The following is a 24,421-nucleotide window of genomic DNA, read 5'->3' on the forward strand; positions in this document are numbered from 1 at the left end:
CACATCTTTATAATTTTCCACATGCTCAGTTCTGCCATCAACTCTATTAGGAGCATGTGGCTGTCTTCAAACTACTACCAGATTTAGCTTCTCTAATATGTCATTTAAACATCTAGAACTTTACTGCTACTGAAAGAAATGTAAATTCAGAAGCCAAACCTAAAAACATATATAGGCCCTTTCAGCCTTACCCCAGATTTCACCTGCATCAAAATTTCACCCTAAATCCCCACTCTCAGAGACTGATTGGGAAAGAAAAGGAGAATTAGGGTCATACACCGTGTCTCAGAGGTTATAGGAGACCTCACACAGGAATAGACACACCATGGCCAAGATAGGTAGACTTAATTTCCCCAAAGAACTCTGTTTAGAAACGTGAGAAGAGCTATAAGGTTTCATCTTACCTTAAAACAAACCAGTGTTTTAAATATTCTACCACACTTTAAAATTAGTAACCAATGCTTTCTGGGAAATAATGTAAAGACCTCTCTATTCTAAAATATATATTTGAACTGAAAAGGACAATGAAGGAAGTTTCTGAACTGAAAATAAGAATGAGGGAAGTTTCTAGGGTGCAGGCTTTTCTAGGTGCTGCTTATATAGGAGAGTCTGGTAAGATTTACTGAGCTGTGCACTTACGCTAAATGGACTTTCCTGAATCTGTATTATACTTCAAAATATATTAAAGATATATTTTTACTATTAATTTGCAGGGTGGGGACACTAGGAGGATGTCTAGTTTTAGAAATATAGACAATAAAATCTTCACAATAAAATTTAGCTCTATTTCATATTGTTGAGCCATTTTATGAAGTCAACCATAATTTATGGTTGTGTGACTTCAGCTATGTAGGAAAAAAAAGAGCCCATTTTCATGAAACCATCTTACTTGAGTTCTTCTCTTTCCTTCTGACAATTTCCAAGGAAGTTTCCAAATTGGCATGAATGAATGTGTTCATGAATCTGAAGAAGAAATGCTTCATTGAATTCAAAGGCTTGTGGAAACTGCTCCGTCAAATGCCACACACATTCCAAGAATTGAGTAAACACTGGTGAAACTTCCTTTGGGTCACCATCCAAATGGCCACACCTAACGGTCCCCCCCCACAAGAAAGCGAAAGCTTTTAAAAACACACCTGAAAATAGTCCATTGTTCAAGTACTGTTAAACATACAAACTATAATTATAAAAAGGACATTAACACCAAAACTATCACTTTTTTATTGAAGCCATTTATCCTTGAGTTTTATAACAACAATTTTAAAGGATCTGTTACCTTCTAAATACTACAATTCAGACAAAAAGGAAGGTGATAGTCATGAAAATAACAAAAATATTAGAGTTAAAAGCCAAGACAGACAAAAATTGTATGTCTTCAAATACAATACCATGTAAAACCATACCTCTCTCACCTTCCATCAGACATATAAGTTAAACAACAGAAACATTTACAAGGAGGTAAATGTATAACTGCCACTTACCTCTCTGAAAATTTATGTCCAAATGAGATCCAATCTTTTTCTATTAAAACCTTAATAAGAAAAAGTAAATTTTATTTTGTAACTATTTTCAACTTTTTTGAAAATGGTTTAGATTCTATTGGCTTAAAAACAGCATTTATACTTTTGGTTCATGGTTGAGAACAGAGGAAAACAAAAAAAACCAAAAAACTACAGACAAAAGATATCTAGAACCTACATTAGTGGTAGGATTAAAGAGTGGAAAATACATAAAAAGAATGTTCTCATGACAAATTTCAGTTTTATTTATTACATTTTAAGTGAACAGTGCATGTTATAAAGCAATATTACCCTTAATTTTTGTACATAGGAAGATGACATAGAAAAGGCTAGGAAAATCAGGCCACAGGCCTATAATCCCTGCTATTCAGGAAACTAAGGCAGGAAGAACACAATTTCAAGGCAAGCCTGGGCAATTTAGGGAGAACCTGTCTCAAAATAAAAAATAAAAAGGGCTAGGGATGGGTTCATTGGTAGAATGCCACTGGCTTCAATCCCCAGGACCAAAGAAAAGTAAACTAAAAAGTTAATAATGGTGAACTCTGGGTAGTAGATTGTGGTAGACATTTTAAACCTTTTAGGTTTACTTTTACATTACTTACACAAAACTTTTTTCAAGAAAAAATAAATTATCAAAAGACCAATGAAAATGGCAGTTTAGATACAAAACCAAAATGTTAATATTTATCCTCCTGAATGGACTAGCTTTATTTATCTGTCTTTTCTGTCACAAGCTTCTCTATTTATCAACTCCACTGAAATGCAGACTTCTGATGTTTTCAGTCTAATTTAAACATATCTTCTCAGTACTTAACCTACCTTATAATTTCATTATATAACCAGCAGGCAAATTTTCAGTTTCAAAACTGCCTTTTTCATTTCTACAATTCTGTCTTAAATTTATGTGATTTAGGCAAAAGGTTATATGTCATAAGGGTTAAGGATGAAGTTTCTGGAGTCCATGCTTGGGCTCAAACCCTGGCTCCACCACTTCTTCATTTGTGTGACCTTGGGCAAGTAATCTTTGGGCTGGAGTCACTGATTTTATTCTAGGTCCTCTGGCATTCTTGACACATCCAGTTAGACACAACCACACCTAAATCTTAGTATCTTACTGAACCTGTTCCTTTGCTCAGTGGAGAACCATCCATGCTGGAAACCAGTTCAGGAGCCTGGAAATCCTCCTAAAGGAGGGCTCCACTACCACACACCCAATTCTGATTCTAAGTCCTTAACATTCCTGAAACCCAAAACCTCCCTATCCATTATGTGTTGCTACCTTAATTCTGGTCCTTTTTTCTCTCTTCAGTTACCATGATGGTTTCTATACTGGACTCCCAGCCTTCATTTCCTCTTCCCTCTGCTTTCAAGACACCAACCCATTTTTTCCAAGAAATCTAATCTAATCAAGTTATTTGAAGTTACTGTTTTTTAAAGGTTAATGCTCAATGTCCAAAGAAGGTAAAGTCCAATTCTAGCCTTTTCTTCCTCAGGCCCTCACCCCACTATGCACTCAGGACCCCACTCAAACACTTACCCTAATCTCCATTCTTCCTGCATCATCTGCAGTCACCTAAAGGGGCAATGCTGCAGTTCACCTTGTTCCTGTTTCCTGGGACACTCTTGGTACCCCTGATCACTCATTACATCACTTCATTAGGATATCCAGCAAATAATTAAAACAATTAAAACCAAACATGCCAAAGAAAATATTCTTTCTTTTATACTCAGTGCAGTGGCAGTATACCTGAAATTCTAGCTCTAGAAGGCTAACACAGGAGAATCACAAATTCGAGGCCAGCCTCAGCAACTTAGTAAAACCCTGTCTCGAAAATAAAAAAACAAGCCAGGGGCAGTGGCGCACGCCTGTAATCCCAGCGGCTCAGGAGGCTGAGGCAAGAGGATTGTGAGTTCAAAGACAGCCTCAGCAAAAGTCAGGTGTTAAACAACTCAGTGTTACCTTGCCTCTAAATAAAATACAAAATAAGGCTGGGGGATGTGGCTCAGTGATGGAGAGCCCCTGAGTTCAATCCCGGGTACCCCCCAAAAAATAAATACATTAAAAAAAAAAAAAAAAAAAAAAAAGAACTGGCCATATAGCTCAGTGGTAGAGCACCCTTGGGTTCAGCATCCAGTATCCTATTCTAGACTCAATATGTTAGCAGCACAAAACAACAGTGCTGAAAAGGATTTGGTGATTTTAAATCTTTCCTTGCTTTAGATGACACTAATGAAAACTCTAGGGAGTTGGTGATGTAGCTTAGTGGTAGAGCACTTGCCCCAGCAAGTGTAAGGCCCTAGGTTCAATCTCCAAAACAATCACCATAAAAAAAGAAAAAAAGTGAAGAATCTACAGCTGGGGGCATAGCTCAGTAGTAAAGCATGGCAATTGCCTAGCATGATTGAATCCTGGGGTCAATCTCCAGCATAGGGGGAAGAAAATTCTAAACTTATGAAAAATTTCTAGTATTTCTTCATCTATTAAATATACCATATGATGTGAAATTTGAAAGTTAATCTGATCATATGTTAATAAGCAAAAAACATGGGCTGGGATTGTGGCTTAGTCATAGAGCATGTTTGCCTAGCATGTGTGAGGCACTGGGTTCAATCCTCAGCACCCCGTAGAAATAAATAAATAAAATAATGGTATTGTGTCCATCTACTACTAAAAATAAAATGTTAAAAAAAAAGCAAAAAACAAAAATAAGAACAAAAAACAAAAGCCCAGAGCCAGTGCTTTATTTTCATAAAACATGAAATGTGTTCAGTGGAAACTTAATCTTTACATATAAACATGCCCAATATGTTACTACACCTACCAAATAAAGGTGTTTTAAACAGAGTTCCCTTCAGAATCTAATTTTTAAGTACTCTTATATGTGCATTGTTTTACCACATTACTTTTATTTTTTAGACAAAATTTTACAGTATTTCTACTGTTAACATTTTAAGATGGGAAAACAAATAAACAAACTTCTAAGTCTGAAGTTTTTACCAAGGATATAGCATGAGTGGAAATCAGCTGAATTCAAGATTTCTCAACCTTAATAGTACTAACATTTGGGGCTGATATTTCCTTGTTATGTGTTTGTTCTGCATGATAAGGATATTTAGCAATATTCCTGACCTCAACCAGTTAGATAGTTGCATGATTGTCTTGGGCACAAAACTGTATTCTAACATTGCCAAATGTCCCCGGGGGAGGATTGGGGTCGGGGGGGCAAAAATCACTTCTGTTTGAGAACCACTAACTGAATAAATCCTTACCATGAATCCTTTGATGGTCCTGTAGTAGGAATCCAATAAAAGTGAACCAAGGGAACAAACCTGTGAAGTTCTATCCCACCCATCAGAACAATGTACCAACACACTTGCATTTTCAATCATTATTGCCTGAAAAGAAATATCACATACTTAGTTATAGCAGAATGCCTTTTACATATATAAGAAGTTTATTTACTTGAAAACCATACTATAGCAGGTATCACATTACAAAGGAGAGATATACCTGCAATGATGTTGACACAGCATAATTAAAAACAAAGCAAATAAACAACTAAAGACAAAAATGTTGTCTCAAAGTATCTGGGGATTTCTTTTAAGCTTCTCCGTTGAGTGCTACATATTTTTAAAGCTCAAATTAAGGAGAAACTCATTAAAGAGCTAAGTAATAAAAAGTTACCTGACCAGAATATATACCAGTACCCAATAGGATAAATCCACCCTTCCTAACCATCACATATGCCAAGATCAAACATGAAAGATAATTACTTTGGCTAGAAAGATTGCAGCATCCATAACAGCTTTGATATGGCGAAGCCATCCTGAGTTTTCCAAACCAGAGTAGAAATCATTGACAGAAAGCCCTTTGGTACCATTGACTGAAAAATAGGGGGAAATTTTTTTCAGTTAAAATGGAGCTAGAATTTCTACTAGTCTTTTTTCAAGATCTTTCAAGGTGAGTTGAAAAAGGACAAAATAAATAGGCAAGACTTTTAAAAATGAAAAGATGCAATAAGAATCTTAATAATACATTTTGGAGTAAATTTTTCTAACATTCATGTGCTTAAAAGAAAATGGTACAAAATCCCTTTAAAATTTTTTGTAGGGCAAGTATTTAACTAAAACTAATCTTCTATTTTAAATTTTTGAAATTTCACATTATTACTTGAAAGATATCTGAATATTTAAAAGAAATATTATCATAAATTAATCATTATTGCACTGACTACTCAAGAATAACTATCTAACAATCGCAATTTTTGCAAAACTACTAGAATTTTACTAACAGAGTAGTCACAACCCAGACTGGATTACTGAACACTTGAAATGTAGCTAGTCCAAACAGAGATGTGTTCTATGTGTAAAATACACACTTGATTTCTAAGACTCAATGAAAAATAAAATATTTTATTACCTATTTTTATATTGATGTTAAAAATGTTTTTGATATTAAGTAAATTTTTTAAAATTAATACTGCTTGTTTCTTTTTTTCTTTAAATGTCACTAACAGAAAATTTTACAATATGTGCAACTAGCATTACATTTCTATTTAACAAAGCTATCTAAAAGCAAGCAATAATCATACCTTCCAATAATTTCTGAAGGCTGGACCTCATGACATGAATATTTTCTATTCCAACAAACTGAAATCTAATATTAGAATAGTTGTCTTCATTTTCATAACCTTTTCCAGCTGCTCTGTTGGCCATTGCATTCAGCTAAAATTTAAAATTTTAGAAAAATAGAAACAAATTACTTTTATCTTTTAATTTATCAAAATATCATAAAAACATTAAATAAGTCATGTTTTATCTAGAAGAGATTTTGAAGGAACCCATCAAAAATAAGTAAGCTATTATTTTTTAGTAAGCAAAAAGTCACGTTATCAACAATAAAGAAATGTTACTATAAAATAACAATATATGATTATTACATAAAGGAAAGAACAGGACAGGAAATCCCAAGTTCATGAAGTTAATTCATTTATATTTAATGTTTTTTTGTATATCTGCAATACTTTAAAATTAAAAATAAAGGAATGTTCCTATCTAAATCTTAAATGACTGCAGAGCTAGCAAGCTTTTCTTTCACAGAATGAAACTATGAGATTTACTTCAGAATAAGCCTAAAGTAATTGATCATTCAGAAAGTCACAGGGCTTATGAAAATCAGATCATGAAACAACTTATTGGAGGTCCTCCACATTATAGATTACTGGAGACCCATATACCATACAATACAGTATATGATCTGCTAGCCCAATAGAGCTAGCTCCAAGAATGAGGTTCAAAATAAACTGTCACTAAAGAGAAAACAGACTGCCCACAGATGCATAAGTCCATGAACATGCTTTGGTTATTATAGCAAATATTATCACAGGTTCACTTAGGATGTGGATACTTACTTCCTTTGGACTAGGATTTCATATGGTATGTTACTTTACTATTCTTTCCTAATGAACTTGGATAAAAGAGAATCTAAATTGGAAGTAAAAGTAGCTTTTCATTGGGCTTCAGGTTGGTAACAAATATATTTAAGTGACATCTACTTGTTATTTAGGACCTATGAAGAACTAAAGTAAAATTAAGAGTTAGATATTAAAAATGTTTCCATTACTACTTCTTGATTTTAACTAGCAAAGTAATTAAAGATATATTTTCTGTGTAAAAGACAATTATATAAGTAAAAACTATCAGCGTTCTTGAGATACAAAGTCAGACATCAATCTTCAAAGTCTCATAATATCTTTTATATCTTAGATATGAACTCCTTAGAATTTTAGTATTCTCTTTTTAACAAAATATTATCCAATTGCCAATTTCTAATTTTTAATACTTTCTAATTTACTCAAATTAATCTCATTTTCGGCATTCTCCATTATTTTTGTGAGACTGCATAATGATGAGAATTACTCTATAACAGCTACAATTCCTTTCACAAAGCTGCCTAAAATTGCTTGTTTTATATTGCTCACTCGCTTTCTCTCATCGCTTTCTCTTATTTTCTCATCATTCCAGATTTTTGAAGAAATCCTCACTATAATTCTGCCAATGTCCTTTTGTGTAGCCCACCAGCTCTGCATGCGATGCTATAATAAAAATTAAAAGTAAAGTTAGCTATTACCACTGCAGAATTTAATTACTTTAAGTTCAGGGTCCTACATGAATTGGCTTTTAAACTGAGCTCATAAAAAGAAAACAGGATTCTGACTCTATCCCAATGATAAAAGTTTAGCCTTATACCACAGATACCTAACAGAACAATAATTTCCTATTCACTATAATTCTCTAGTCAGTGTTCCCTAAATTAGCTCATTTTTTTTCCTACTTTTTGAATACTTCAGATTAAGGTCAATTATATTAACAAAAAAGTGTTTTGTCAATTAAAAATTCTATAAGATAATATGAGTTAAGAATTTATAACTTTTGATAAACGTACACGTTTAAGTCATACACATTTAGTACTTCTTAACAATAATGTAAGACTTATACACCATCCTGAGTTCCCAGTATAAAATTTAGCTTTCCTACATTGATTAGTGTATGTGTGTATGTATGTATCAGATGCATGTGTCACATGTCAGAAGACATAAGAAATCATCACCTGGGTTACTGAACAGGCCTTCTAAGTTGATATTCCAAAAAAAGAATCGATTTCCTTCATATTATTAGCCTTGGTTAATTTAAAACCAGGATTCAGATTATTTTAAATATGGACAAATTTATTACCTCCCCCCATTAATTAAAATAATAGAGATAAGTAAACTAACAAATTGAACTGTATTTAAGTTACATACTTTAGGCCGGGTATCCACAACATACATGTAGCGATTGACTGGATTGGCTTTACTAATGGCTTGAAGCAAATGTTCATCCTCCAGGCACCTGGCACTGAATCCTGACAGTGGTTGACTACATCGACAAATGGCAGCCTAATTTTAACAAGTCAGAAAATATATTATGCAGAGTTCTCTAAAAACACTTATCAAAAAGAAAAAAAGCTTAAAAGAAAAAAAACTCTAAAGTTAAAATCAAATATGCAATCTGTTTAAAAGTTAGCAAGACAATTAGAATACATTAATGTTGAAATCCAACTTTAATTAAATATTATTTCAATATCCTGATGTTCCCTAAGTTTTCCCAGTATTCTCTTCTCCTAAAGAAGCTTACCTAGTCTAAAAGAAAAAAAAACTTAGGTCTTAAGAAAGACACAGTCAATTCTCTAACAAGTAACCTACTGTTAAGATATCTGCATCCTGTGCTCTATTTGACTTACAGGATACTTTCAACTTCAGTTCAAGAAAAGGAATAGTCAACCACATAAAACCTGAATTTTTGAAGTAGAAATATTTGAACATCTGAAAATTCCCAAAACTTTCAGATCTCTTTAAAAATAGCAATCTTTGTATCAAATAAGACATAAAATGAGAAAAGTGACCTTCAAATCAAATTTGGATTAAAATATAGTCAATCTAAGAGGGCAAGAATATCTTTGAGAACTAGGGAATGGCTGAATTAGATATTTACTATATTTAAAGTCCTGAATAAAATGAAAACGATTTAGACCCATATATTTTTTTTCCAATTTCATCCATGCCAACTCCAACTTAATTCTACCTGAATATTCTATATACAATCTCATTAAAAGAAAAAAAGTAAACACAAATGTATATTTTTGCATATTTTAAATTCATATACAAAACAAAACCATGAAAACATAAAACAAGAAAATAAGAACTATCTTATTAAATTTTTTTCACACCTACTTTCTGATTTCCATTAAGTTGGCTACTATCTATTTTCAGCCCAGCTTTCCAATAAACAATGTATGTAAACACAGGTGTGTCAAAGGCCACATCCTGATAACCTCCTCACAATTTAGTAATGAAAAGTAAATTAGAAACTTTTGTTTAAATATTCACCTTTATCTCTGCTCCCTTTCAAAATGCAAATAAAATTCTAAAAAAATAAATTTAAGATTATAAAGTCACAAGGACAAAAAGAATAGAAAAGGATACAATAGAGATGTCAGTAAAATTTGGGGAGATGAAGCAGGATATGATGGAGACTGAGGCAGTAGGATCACAAGTTCAAGGCCAGCCAGAAAAACTCATTGAAAATTGTCTTAAAATTTTAAAAAAGGGTTGGGGATGTAGCTCAGTGGTAGAGTACTTGCCTAGCATGCATGAAGCCTTGGGTTCAATCTCCATTACTGACAAAAAAACGGTGGAGCTGGGGAAATAATAGCAGATTGTCAAGTGATAAATGATGTGGCAGAACAAAGAAAGCTGCCAACTCTCTTAGGTTAACAAGAAACAAAGTGGACTGGAGTTGTGGCTCAGTGCAAAAGCGCTTGCCTAGCATGTGTAAGGCACTGGGTTGAATTCTCAGCACCACAAGTAAATAAATAAATAAAATAACGCTTGCCTAGCATGTGTAAGGCACTGGGTTGAATTCTCAGCACCACATGTGGGTGGAAGGAAGGAAGGAAGGAAGGAAGGAAGGAAGGAAGGAAGGAAGGAAGGAAGGAAGGAAGGAAGGAAGGAAGGAAGGAAGAATTTTGAGTATCAAAATCCCGGAAAAGCTCAGGGGTTGGTACCTCTGAAGGCCTGAGTAGGGGTATGACTAAACACAGGAGAACTGGTTGAATTGCTATATAAGGACTAGTTAAGATTTCCAGAATTCTCCTTATCCTGAAGACAAAGTTTATTCTATGAACAGAATTAACCTGAAGACTCTGGACAACAGGTACAGCTGTGGGTGGGGGTGAAACCATATGCCCCCCCAAAACACGAGACCCCCAAAACATGAGAATGAAATAGTTTACATAAAAAATGTGAGATCCTACCATCCCTGTTACCTTGGTGTGGGTCACAGACAGAGTTACTACATACATTGGCAAAAATTAAAGATTCCTCTTTAAGGATACTGACCTACATATCATAAAGAAGCCAATGATAAAGAACTTTATGCACACAGTTTCAATATGAGAGGCCAGCTAAAAATCCAGATATTCGAAAGACATGAAAGACAAAAAAAAAGAAAGAAAAGAAAAAAGAAACCCTAGGGAAAAGATAACATGTGGAAGCATAAGCATTCTTTTAAAAAAACAAAATCCCTTTTCTCAGAGAACTAAGACACTATATCCAACAACAGAAAACCAAGTAAAAAACTTTTAGGAAATAGGAAAAGAGCTCTTCAGTATTAAAAAATTGAAATAAAAAATAAAAAAGAATCAGGCTAGGGGTGCAGCTCAGTGGTGAAACAACTGCCTCTTACATATGAGGCACTGAGTTCAGCACCACATAAAAATCAGATAAATAAAGGTATTGTGTCCATCTACTAATAAAAATATTATAAAATAAACAAAGAATCCAAGAGGCAGGCTAGAATAGAGATAAGGCTGAGGAAATCTAGAAAATAGGGATAGAGGGAAAAAAGCCAAAGGAAAATGGAGATGCTAGGAAGCCTAACTGTCAATTAACAAATTAAAAAAAAGAAGAAGAAAACTAAGAGGAAAGAAAATTAAAATTACCAAAGAAGAAAAGCCACTTGCAAAAAGTGAGATCTGAGCAATAAGCAATCCCTACTACAGCACCCCACCATAAAGATACCTCCTTCACCTTTTCATTTTACAAAATCCTTATGATTTGAAGAGTTTACTATTAAAACAGAAGCCTAAAATGTCCTTGGTCCTCCTCCTTCTCTCAGTGGTTGTTGGCTTGTCAAAATATATGGTTTCCCCAAATAAGCAGAATCAAAAGAGAACTAGAGCAAAAAGGGAAGAAACTATTTGCTCACTATTCCCCTTGTTTTTAAGTCACTAGAAAAACAAAGGGATGGGAAAGGAAGATGACAAGCATGAAAAAGTCTATATTTTGAGTTAGTTGTAAAATTTTAAAATTTTAATTAAATGAAAGCCAGCATTTTTCTATTATCAACATTATAATAATGGCCTTTTAAAGTAAAAATTAGTGTTCTTCTGGATATATAAACCTAAAGAGGAGTTGCACTATGTTTATAAAATCGAAAGAAAAGCTTCCTACCTCCTTTTCTTGATGATAGTAGGAAAGAACTGGGAATCTTCCTTTGCTCCGGAATTTGGAACTACCAACAATTATTGGTTTGCTTGCTATGCGGGGAACATAAAGTTCTCTGGGGTAAGTTTCACAAATCTGTAAATATCAAATAAAACATAACTACTCTACTCACAACTCAAAAACCATGAGGTTAAAAATCCTTTAAAAACCTGTAAACGTATAAAATCAAAGAACAGCCAGCACAAAAACTTGCTACTATGACACACTCTGCCCCTCTGGTACTAACATTTTCTGAATTTCTCTAAAAGGTTGCTAAGTTACCTTGTATTCTCGATTGGCATCAGATAACTGCCAGTGTGGATTTGGCACTCCCATCCTCTTATATTCCTCAGCAAGGTCAATAAGCTGCCAACCTTGTAATCGTTCTGAATCGTTTTGTTTTGGATTATAAGAGAATGCATACAGATCTTCATATTTTGCTATAGAATACAAAATACAAAAATGTTAAGATGCAATCTGTAAGATTTAATACCTTTTAAATAAAAATTATTTTTCAGTCTTTTCCTCCATTTTTTCTTTGAAATCTTCAAAAAGATAATAATACATGAACATAACTGAACTTAGTATTTTTCAGCTTTTGTAATGCAAATGATTATATCTAAAGGTGGACATATGGACCTAAGATTCGATTTATGTCCTTTGTAAAAATTAAGCTAATAAAGGCTATAGATTTTTTAAGTCAAATATAAAAACTACAAATACTTCTTAGTCATCACTTTCCTCAAATGCATGTGCTAAATGACTAATGCTGTAATGAAAAACTAGAGATGGCATGGAAACCATGGAATTGCATTATACAGTCTTATAGAACAGCAGGACCAAAAATAGCAAGAGTTCAGGAGAGCACTTACTTCCGAAATGATAAGCATGAGGTCACAGAACCACCTTTACTATAAGCTCTGGCTTAAATGCGGACAATGAATGTTACAGGTTCTATATGAGTAAACACAGACCTTCTCCTAGTCACTAGGTCAGGTTGCAATTCAGGTCCACTCAACTAAAACCCAGTTCAACGTGTAATCAAAGTCATGCTGGGGAAGGAAGCCTCCAGATCCCTGGGGCACAGTAATGATAAGAAGCCTCTTCAGGGCCTATATCCCTCCCAAAAATCTATAGCTACTAAAGTAGGATTCACTCTCTCGTCCCTCTCTTCTTCCTTTTGTCCTACCCTAATTCACTAAATATTTTAGACCCACTGCTACTAGAAGACCTTGACCTTCTTTAACTTCTCATTTAGTAATACTGTCTTCAAGAAAGTCTTCTTGGTTGTGGAGTTACCAATTTTAAAAATACAAAATGTAGCCAGGCACAGTAGTACATGCCTATAATCCCAGCAGTGCAGGAGGCTGAGGCAGGAGGATCGTGAGTTTAAAACTAGCCTCAGCAACTTAGCAAGGCCCTAAGTAACTCAGAGAGAACCTGTCTCTAAATAAAAATATAAAAAGGGGCTGGGACATGACTCAGTGGTAAAGCGCCCTTGGTTTCAATCCCCAGTACCAAAAGAAATTTTTTTAAAATACAAAATGTGCTACCTGCTATCAAGAGACTTCAACAATGTTTAATATAAATCTTAGGTTTCTTCAGTTTATACTATACATGCTTTACTTTTTACTCACTATTACTTCCCCTTTGGATACCATTTTTGCAATTCACACCAGTCATTTCTAGACCATTTTGGGGAGTTAGCATGTACAAGTACCCAACTGACAGAACAACTTAAAAGTATTTAAAAAAAAAAAAAAAAAAAAAAATGAGGGGCTGGGGAGATAGCTCAGTCGGTAGAGTGCTTGCCTTCTAAGCACAAGGCCCTGGGTTTGATCCCCAGCACCCCCAAAAAAAAGAAAAAAAAAATGAGACATTAGAGTATCTTGACTAACCCATATTATAGTCTGAATATAAGGTGTCCCCAAAAGCTCCTATGTGAATGCAGGAATGTTCGAAGATGAAATGATTAGATTATAAGACCTGTGACCTGATCAGTGGATTAATTCATTTGATGGATTAATAATTTGAAAGGATTACTTATACTGGGTGCTAACTGTAGACAGGTGGAGTGTGGCTAGAGGAGACAATTCCCTGGGGGCATGCCTTCAGGGATTATACTTGGTCTCCTGGCTTTTCCTTTTCTCTCTGATTTCCAGCCACCAGAAGCAGAGTAGTTTTCCTTTGCTATGCCCTTCTGCCATGATGCTCTGCCTCACCTCCAGAGCAGTGGAGTCAAACATAAACTGCATCTCTGAAACTGTAAGCCAAAATAAACTTTTCCTCCTCTAAGTTGTTTTGGTCAGGTATTTTTGTCACAGTGATGAAAAGCTGACTAATACAACCCATCTCAAATTGAGCACTTAAGCTTTGGTCTCCTAAGAACAGTACCTTGTTTTGATAGTTGTAGCAAAGAATTATAAATGTCATGGCAATCTCTTTCTCTGGGAACAATAAAATGCACAATCCTGAAGTTCTTGCACTGAATCACAAGTGGGCATCCAGAAGTAGTCAAGGCAAGTTTCTCTACTGAGGCAATATGGTGGTGCAATATCTATGGTATGAAAAAACATTAAACTCATCAGTACAGAAAACACTAAGTATTCTCTTACAGAGTGCATAAATGTTAGCAAAGTCCTTCTCAAATAAATTCTCGGGGCTGGGGATATAGCTCATTCGGTAGAGTGCTTGCCTTGCAAGCACAAGGCCCTGGGTTCGATCCCCAGCACCACAAAAAAAAAAAAAAAAAAAAAAAAAAAAAAAAAAAAAATAAATTCTCAAATAATATATGCTACATACTCAAACAAAATTTCAAACTGACTGAATGACCAAGTCAGGAATATATGTGTCATTCCTGATACCTTCATCTATCACAATAAATGTTTACTGAGTGAATGGATAAAAAGACCCACTGTAAAATTAATACTTGATGGCATTTTAAATATATGATCATCATTCTCACCTGCAAACAACATTTTGTTTACTACTAAAAAGTCTTTTTCTCAATATCATTTCTATTCATTTAAATGTTTATAGAAAAATTTTTAGAGGAACAAAAAAGAAATTCCTGAATGACAGAATTTAACCATGGCAAGAGATCAATTTATCCCAAATTATCTTAAAGTTTAGCAAAAATTCCACCTGCTTCTATTTGTGTATTAGAAGGTAAAGGATAAAAAATTATTCATATAATATATGTTAATATTACTATTTGTTAAATCTAAAGTTGACATGTGAGATTAAAAGAATATAAGTAATCAAGAAAAGCCTGAGCAAGAAGTATAAAAATTAAAACTATATATAACAAAGATCATTAACACACACATATGTAACCCACACTTGTAGCTAAGATCAAGCACATTATTAATGTTTATATTATGTTACCTGAAATGATCTAATTAATGACAGAATCTAAAACAGAGAATAAGGGACCATAAACTTAATATCATATCACTATTATGATTTCAATTAAGACCCAAATTTATTTGCAGAATATAATTAAGACCCAAATATATTTGCAGAATTATGAAGGATCTGGCTCTACCACTAAGTTATGTAACCTTGAAAAAATCATTATCTGTAAAATGAGAATAAGGATAAAAGGCTGGCAAGGCTCCTTCTAGAGTTAAAATAATCATTTACATGAATCTAGCATACTAATAGACTTCACTTCAGAGAGACAGCATTTTTAAGACAATAGTAGAAGAGAACGACTTATTTTTTTGGCTGCCCCCTAAACTACTACCAATATTTGAAAAAACAGCTCTCTGCAGGAATGAACTACTGACATTGTTCAGGAATTACCCATCCATATTTCATTTATGTCTCTAGGAGATGGAATACATATAAAGAAGATATTAAGGCAGGTGAATAATGAGGAGGTGGAATGCATAATATAAGCAATAATTTTACAAGGCTCTATGAGGCAAAATTCCTGGCAGTTCTTGTACAAGTATGAAGTGGGGAAGGGATCCAGTGCTTCTAAGGAATACAACTTCTCCAAGGTCAACAGCTTAGATAAGCCCCTTAACTTGATACAATCATGTCAACTAGATGGCCTTCCTGGGAATATAAAGAATAGAGACAGAGAAAGAGAAGACAGCATGTGCTCTAAGGGGTGTACCCCAGAGTAAAATGGATCCCTGCACTGGGGGACAGAATCAACCTCTAATATTGGTTCTATTGCTTAGAAAAAAGCAGCTACAATTTACTGAGCCACTGGTATACTTTAGGCACAGAAGCTTTTCCTATTTTCTCTCATTTAAGATTCACAAAGCCCTACATGATGACTAATGGTATACTCATTTTATGGGGGTACTAAGCTTAAAGTCACACTATGGCAGACACTATGGGTCAGTTATTCCTCTCTACCTTCCTTATTGGCAATACCTAGCTCCCTAAGGAGATTTAAAATGCCAGAAATCTGCGTTCTCTGCCTTCTATGCAAGTAGCACTATGCAAGTGTTCCAATTTCCAAACAATCAGATGTTAGGGAAAGTCAGCAGGGAGCCAGCTGGAAAAACATCCAGCTAAAGGGAGAGGAGAGTACTGAGGAGAGTCTCCCTTCTGCTTTGAAAGGTTTGGTGCCATTTTCAACCCTACAGTCAGTGACTTACAGTAAAAGCACCCTGATATACTAGCCCAAGCAGTAAGCAATAGAGCTGGCATTTGAAACCAAAGTTCCCTGACTGCATTGCCTAAGCTCTGTTAACTACTTTGAGATGCCTGTGTGATATTAAACAAATTACGCTTCCCTGAGCTTCTTCATTTATAAAATGGAGAGTTTAAAATCTGGCAGAGTCAATGTGGCACATAAACATGCCCAAGTCTCTCCCTTTCAAGCCACAGACACAAAAAACCACACCTTATTTCTCTTCTTACTTATGTCTCTTGTTTAGTGCTTATCACTATGCATTGCATTTATTTATCCTATTTATTATTTATCACTCCCGACTAGAATGTGAGCTCCTTGAGGACAGAATTTATATCTGTTATGACTGGCTATTATTTCCAAAATACCTAGAATAGTAAAATACAAAATATAGTAAGTGTTTAATAAATGTGTGTTAAACGAGTAAGTCTCGAGCATATCCCACATGGGCTAGGGAAAGGGTTCCTGTAGGAGGGATGGGTTGGCTGCAAAATAGAAGCTATAAAATGTATCAGGAATAAAAACAGAAGACAGAATTATCTTAAAAGCAGGGGTATGGCTGATTGAGCTGTCCATAAGGGTCTGGCTCTAACAAAAGTCCAAGCTTGCTTTATTTGTAGAGGTACAGATCAAAAGGGGACCAGTAGGAGTTTCTTTGAGAAAAACAGGATAGGGGGTGAAGTTAAGCAAGTAAGTCATTTGCCTCTAATGGGTCATTCCCACATCCAGGGCTTGCATTTGAATTTTAGTAGTGAATCAATGCAGGAAAGCCACATGACTCAGGCAATCTCAAACCATTTTCCATAATTGTGGGTTCCCGAGGCCAGATTTTCCTGTATAATAGTTCAATCAAGCTTGGTTCTCCTACAAGCCCATGGATGGCTCCCCACAAGTGAGTGAACAAATAAGGGGAAGAACAAAATAGTCATAACAAATACGGAGAACAAGCTGAGAAGATGTGCTGTACTAGATATCAAAACTTATTAAGAAGCAAGTCAATAAACCAGTGTAGTACTGGTACAGTTGTAGTCAATATGCCAAAAGAACACAAGAATATACACATATATTCTCACATACACAGAAGCTTTTTTTTTTTTTTTTTTGGGGGGGGGGTGCTGGGGATCATACCCAGGGCCTTGTGCTTACAAGGCAAGCACTCTACCGACTGAGCAATCTCCCCAACCCCCAGAAGCTTTATTTATGACTGTTCATTCTAAAGATCAAAGGAATAAAACGGTCAATAAATGATGCCAGCTGTTCATATGAAAAAATGAAAATGAATACCTATGTCATACCATACACCAGAGTATTTTCCAGATGTACTAACAACTTGTATGTAAAGCTTTTAGAAAAAAATTATACAAGACTCCTTATGACCATAAAAGAAAAAGTGAAAAAGCTATAGTATTAAAAATTGAAACTTTAATTAAAAGACACACATACAAAATCACACCAAAGACAAGCCCAGGGCTGGGGAGATAGCTTAGATAGCTTAGTTGGTAAAGTGCTTGCTTTACAAGCACAAGACCCTGGGTTCGATCCCCAGCACGGCAAAAAGAACAAGCCCCACAATGGGAAAAGCTAATGGTAATTCATGTATCTGACAAAACATAATACCCAGGACTCCTTTAAAATAAAAGACAAACAATCCAACAGAAAAAAAAAGGCAACTCAATGACCAAAATATTTGAAAAGGTAACTTTTTCTAATCTGCAACTTAACTGCATACCAGACAGGATATGCAAAAATCTTTGACAATACCAATGTAGGATGCAGATAATGTGTAACACTATACTGAGAATAAATCAGAACAGCCATATTGAAGAGGTAACATTCTTAAATATGTGCTTATCCAAGATCCAGTAATACTACTCTTAGGTAAATATGCCAGGGAAACTCTGGCACATACATAGGGAAGAAACACACACAAGATGTTTGTACAATTGACCTTCAACAACATAGGAATTAGGGGCACTGAAACCTCAAAAGCCAGATATAACTTTTGACTCCCCCAAAACTTTACTAATAGCTTGCTGTTGACCAGAGCCTTACCTATAACACAAAATGTTGACTGACACATATTTGTATAGTATACATTACATACAGTAAAAACATGAGAACCATGAGAGATCAATAATACAATGCTATTTCCTAGAAAGAAAAACACCAACTGTTTATGATCAGTGTCCCAGCATTTTAAATGGATACTCACAACATTTGAGCTCACAGCAACAGGAGGTAGCTATGAAATTATTATAGTATTATAGTACACACTACCTTAATTTCATGCAGTTATGAGTTAATACTGAATTTTACATTTTTCTTAAATGCAAACTGTGCCATGTAAGGCCTTTAAGTGTTTGTAGGGTAAGTTTTGATAAGTGTTAACTTTTTGAAACAGAATTTGTGCAATTTTTTTTTCTTGGCAGTACTGGGGATTGAACTCAGGGCCACTCTACCACTGGGCAACAGCCATAGCCCTTTTTAATTTTTGTTTTCAGTCAGGGTCAGGCTAAGTAGCCAAGTCTAACCTTGAATTTATAATCCTGCCTCCAGGATTTATAATAATATATAATCCTGCCTCAGCCTCCTGAGATCTGTGCCACTGTACCTGGAGAATTTGTGTATATTTTGTAGTAGTAAATGACAGAATATTATCTACATATATTTTATGCATCCATGACATATCTAATTTTTCTTAATTTTTATGCTACATAGTTTGTATGTTTACTCAAACTGTTAGAAAAGAAGGAAGAATAGGCATATAAATAGACCTGTAAAGTTCAAACCCAACAGGTTGTTCAAAGGTCAACTGCATACTATATGCATACGTATATTTCAAGTATACATCTTTTGAAAGTATACCTGCTACATATAAACATACTTGAAAATGTACATGCTTATGTAAGTATGCATATACTACAAGGTTTATACTAACAAAACAAAATTAAATACCCTAATTGTAATATGGTATTAAAATACTGTGGAATATACCAAATAATTCATTTGATCTATTAACATATACATATATTATTTAGATTTTTAAAAATTAAAAGGAACAAATAGATATTTTTAAACTATTTATGGAGATAGTCTGGTATTCTACAGATATGAGAGATACATGATATCTATATACCTGATAAAGATATGGGCACATAGGATGAAAACTGAAAAAATTTCTGGTTAAGTAACCAATGATTACAAATTATAATACAGGACTGGGGTTGTAGCTCAGTGGCAGAATGCTTGCCTAGCATGTGTGAGGCACTGAGTTCAATTCTCAGCACTGCAAATAAATAAATAAATGTTCATTGACAACTAAAAAAAAATTTTTTTAAATTATATATATTCAAAATAATATAGTAATAGACCTAATACATGGTTCTGCTGTGGTCCTTCTTACCCAGGTTTCTTTTTGATGAGAGTCTATAAATAATAGATGTGTGGCCGTGAGATACAGTGTTCCTGTTAATGACTTGTTGCTGGTACTGAATCGATCAAGCAATTTTACTTGTTCAACCTGAAAAAGAAAAGGATGTTATTTTCATTTCAAAAAGTAGTATAAATAATTTGTTGTTGTTATTGTTGTTCCAAGGACCAATAAGCATCATTTTTGATTGTTTCTTCCTTCTTTCCAAAAACAAAGAGTTCATTTAATACTCAATGTTAAGTTTCATTCATCTTTTGGAGGAACATACAAACCACAAACAACATAGGTATTATTTGGTTACAAATGTAACCAATAGGGAATAAGTTGGAAAAAACATTAACACTAATACTGAGAGGAGCAAGAAATAGGAGTGTAGGATGAATAAGTGAAAACATTTTTCATAATTAAGGGTCTATTTTTACCTGAAATAGAAAAATCAATCAGGTAATAAGTATATAAAGTATTATCTAGAGTTCTAGAAGTAAACTAATAGGGAAATTAAGTCAGGAAACAATTAAATGTTGACAAACTCTAGCTTAGTCTGTTTTCCTCACCACCCCATACCAGAACAATGGTGGCTTTGTGTCCAGCTCTTAGTTTTTACTCAGACTGACATGTGTCCTTTCCTATATGGGTCTCCTCTCTTAGCTGAGTGTACAGCAGTCTTCAAGATTCACCAATAGTGATGCCCTGCCTCATAACATGAACTCTTCTCAGAAAACTAATGTCTTAGTGATGTCTTAGCTTTGCATTCTTTATAGCTCTGAATTCCCTTGCACAGATTACGTCCTAAGCTGCATCAGCCGCCTGCCTGCGCGCGCACACACACACACGCACAGTGGTCACCAGAGTGGAAAGTGGCATTAGGATTAGTCAGGAATTGTGCAGGAAACTACTGCTGCTTTGAAATTTAAAGTTATCTATCCTTATGGGGAAAAAAAAGTAAAATAATCATTCAACTAAAAATTTTAATTTATAGTTATGGCAGTAGGTTGTATATATTCCTTTAAATTGTGTAGGTCTTCAAAATCAGACAGTTAATCATTATCTCATTAATACATACATTCTTCTTTTCCCTTACCAACTAAAGAACAAAATATCCCCATTACAAAATTATTTATTTCCAAGGTAATCAATAACCACCACTTAAAAGGCTGATTAGCTTCTGCCTCTGTTCCTCACTTTTCACAATTTTGTTTCCATGGAGAGTCTGCTTAACAGCATTTGTTCAAATAAGTAAAATTTTAAACTTGAAGATAATGAATTTGTTTTGATGTATAATTTTATTTGCATGGTTATGGCAATAAATTCAGTTTGAATATTCTCTGAAAACTTAGATATATGATCTAATTTATATAGCTCATGTCTGACAGTTGATTTGATATACAAAAACTGTCTGGTTATTATATACTGACATTTGAGAAAACAGGGAGATGTGCTAGGTCCTGGGTTTAATCCCCAGCAACGCAAAACATAAAGGAAGGCTTCCTACTAACCTGAATAAAGATTTCCTTTCTTTGAGGTCAATATTTATCTCATTGTTTAGGGACCATTTCTCCATAAAAAAATCTAACATCATTATGCCTTCCATTGTGAATCAAAACTTGGAACACATTTTAATACAAACGGGGTCAACAACTATATACTCTTCTCCAACTGTGCTAGACTTGGCTAGAAAGGGCATTTAGACAAACAATAGCAATTATAATTTTGCAACACAGTTCTCAACCTTACTTGCAAAATCAAGTAAAACAAAGTGTTAAGAGCTCTATAAAAAAGGAAAATTATGAACAAACATGAAAATAATGATTATCATAAACTACTGACACGATTCAAGCTAACATGAGTGCCAAAATCATTTTTAGCCCTTCAAATAGCTATCCAACTTAGACAAAATAACAAAGTATATTAGTGACTAGTTTTAACAAGGAGTTTATTAAAAATAAATAAAAATTTAAAAGGGAGTGTATTAATGAAACAGGAAAGTTTTATTTTAAAAAGAAGTACACATGAGCCGGGTAGAGTGGCGCATGCCTGTAATCCTAGTGGCTAGGTAGGCAGGAGGATCACAAGTTCAAAGTCAGCCTCAGCAATTTAGCGAGGCCCTAAGCAACTTAGCAAGTCCCTGTCTCAAAATTTAAAATAAAATAAAAAAATTAAAAAGGGGATGGGGATGTGGCTCAGTGGTTGAGCACCCCTGGGTTCAATCCTTAATACAAACAAACAAAAACCCATGTGAAGTTTTTAATTTAAAAAAAAAAATATTTCTCCAATCATAAGCCTAAAATGGAAGACAATTACACCACTTTTCACCTGGATTTTTTTAACACTCTGCCCATCCCCTACTCACTACTATTTTCCCTCAATGATCCCTTCTCCATAGGAATGCTACTCACTGTCATGATTTTAGTCATTTGTTAATGACACCCAAAACCGTATGTCAAACGACCTCTCCTGAGTTTACACTGTCTCCTACACATGTAATAGCAATTCCTGACATTATTGAGAGCTTATTATGTGCCCAGGTCCATAATAAGTGTTTAACATGCATTATTTCTTTTCTTTTTCACACATTCTATGTGGTAGGTACCATTACTACCCCCATTCAGCTAGCAGAAGCTAGGAAGTGGGATAGCAATTATAACCTTGTGTGGTCTGATTCCTGAGCTGAAATGCCTTTCCTGGTGCTATACCACCTCCACCTAGATATTCTCAGAGTCATATTACACATACTAAAAACAGAACTGATTTCCACTCTTACCCCTCACAAATATGATCCTAATTCTGTGTTTGGGTGTGAGTTAATGTAACTCCATCCTCCTCAAATCACCCACAATGGAAATCTGGAAAACACCCTGAGTTCTTGACTCATGATATTTGCTAATTCCTACGAATTTTGTCACCTAAATATTTCAAAATCAGCTCTTTCCACTACTATTAAAATAACTGCTAAGTTAGAATGAAAGCATCCATTCATAGGTCTGTCTGCCCCACTAAAAACCATAATATATTACAAGGTGAAGACTGTCTCTTATTTCTGAATATTTCCTAATGTTTGACAGAGTAAATGTTGAACCAAGTTGAACTGACTCGGAGAAAATATTTCTCAAAGGGAAAAAAAATGGAAGGTGCCCACAATCCAAGTGGTTCCCATTGTTGAAGTCATTCATGGTATTCATTAAATAGGATTTTCCTTTATCCCACTGTACTATTCCTTATCTCTCTCAGATACCATTTCACTATACAGTGAATGAACAGCAGATATTAATTCATGAATAAATAAGCAAAAAATGCTTAAAAAGTAGAAAAACTTTTAGTAGGACACAATTAATATTCAGCTTGTTTCATCTACGTATTTATTTATTTTGGCTATACACCTTTGGACTTTAAATTCTCTATTCCTAACCTATCACCCAATCAGGGAAAAATCACTCTTTCTTTAAAATTGTATAGTACAATTATATAGTACAGACTTGTTTTCTACTGGATCTTTATCAAGATGGGAAATTCAGACAGAAAATACTCTTTCCAAAACTCTAACCCTATTTCCTGATTCCCCCTAGCATTACATTCAATATTATCTGAAATTCCCTTTGTTAATTTTGGTTCACTATATTCAAGAGTCAAACCTCATCTGAATCATCTCTAAAACTTTGTGCAAGTGGAAATTCCAAGCCTCATCGCACTTGAACTCCATTCAGTCATGTGAGAAGATAAACACCAAGATTCTGTATTTAAAAAGTTCACTCACTCATTCTTTTTTCACAATACTGGGGATGGAACCCAGGAGTACTTGTCACTGAGTTATATCTCAACCTCATTTTTTAATTCATGAAGTGGTCTTACTAAGTTGCTGAGACTGGTTTCAAACTTATAATCCTTCTGCCTCAGCCTTCTAGGTAGCTGGAATTATAGGCATGCATCACTGTGCCCAGCTGTCACTTGCTCAATCTTTTTTGTTTGTTTGTTTGTTTTGGCGGTGCTAGGGATTGAACCCAGGGCCTTGTGCTTGTGAGGCAAGCACTCTACCAACTGAGCTATCTCCCCAGCCCACCTGCTCATTCTTATAGAACTGATTTTTCCCTTTAATTCCAAATTAATCCCTCATGCTCTGAATTCACATGAGCTAGCTTCCCTCTCTAGGTTCTTTTTCCAAATTTTTAAGGCTCTGACATGTCTAGTTCTCCCACTTTTTAAAGGAATTTAATACTTTGACCCTTTAAAACAACTGCATTACACACACATATACTCACATCCATAATATCAGTAATATCAGTGTGTGTAATATCAGTAAAGAGAGTTTACTAATTCACTCAACAAAAATTTACTGGCTATCAACTAAAGGACAACCTGTCTGGATCTCATGCTCTCATCTGTAAAACAAGGGCAATAATCTCTTCCTCAGAGGGCTGTAATAAGGTTGGATAATAAATGTCAGATAATTTACTCTTGTTTGCCTGATAAATATAAGCAATAAAATGCCAAAGAAGTATCTGTAAAAACTACTACAGTTAGTAACCTGGTATGGTAGGTTGTACTATTTATTCAGTTAGGTTCAAAAGGAGGAATGAAGAATATGTATGAGTTTAAAAAGCAAATTCAATATTCCAATGTGCTCTATAGCTAGAAAAAACTACTATTTCCCTAATACAAACTGTTGAAAGCAAGAATCAACAATACTTCCTTCACTAATAGGAATACAGAGAAAATACAGAATTCTCAATAGAAGAGA

At 34.5% G+C, this 24,421-nt stretch overlaps 1 protein-coding gene across 2 annotated transcripts in view; it reads right to left on the reverse strand.

Annotated features, from left to right (window-relative positions):
• The window catches only part of MTMR6 (myotubularin related protein 6), a 37,142-nt gene that overhangs the window by 5,303 nt on the left and 7,418 nt on the right, over nucleotides 1-24,421 (reverse strand). The window contains exons 2-12 of one of the 2 annotated variants that reach the window (XM_079135880.1): nucleotides 19,663-19,779; nucleotides 14,000-14,162; nucleotides 11,888-12,045; nucleotides 11,573-11,701; nucleotides 8,324-8,458; nucleotides 7,502-7,615; nucleotides 6,113-6,245; nucleotides 5,295-5,404; nucleotides 4,791-4,916; nucleotides 1,482-1,531; nucleotides 890-1,090 (exon numbers count right to left, since the gene is read on the reverse strand). In XM_079135880.1, the coding sequence (XP_078992006.1) occupies nucleotides 890-1,090; nucleotides 1,482-1,531; nucleotides 4,791-4,916; nucleotides 5,295-5,404; nucleotides 6,113-6,245; nucleotides 7,502-7,615; nucleotides 8,324-8,458; nucleotides 11,573-11,701; nucleotides 11,888-12,045; nucleotides 14,000-14,162; nucleotides 19,663-19,779 (1,436 nt within the window). The remainder of the gene's footprint in view (nucleotides 1-889; nucleotides 1,091-1,481; nucleotides 1,532-4,790; nucleotides 4,917-5,294; nucleotides 5,405-6,112; nucleotides 6,246-7,501; nucleotides 7,616-8,323; nucleotides 8,459-11,572; nucleotides 11,702-11,887; nucleotides 12,046-13,999; nucleotides 14,163-19,662; nucleotides 19,780-24,421) is intronic. The other variant, XM_079135881.1, reaches the window with a different exon arrangement.

The sequence above is a fragment of the Sciurus vulgaris genome, assembly GCF_902686455.1.
Source record: "Sciurus vulgaris genome assembly, chromosome: 4".
Classification (NCBI taxonomy): Eukaryota; Metazoa; Chordata; class Mammalia; order Rodentia; family Sciuridae; genus Sciurus; species Sciurus vulgaris.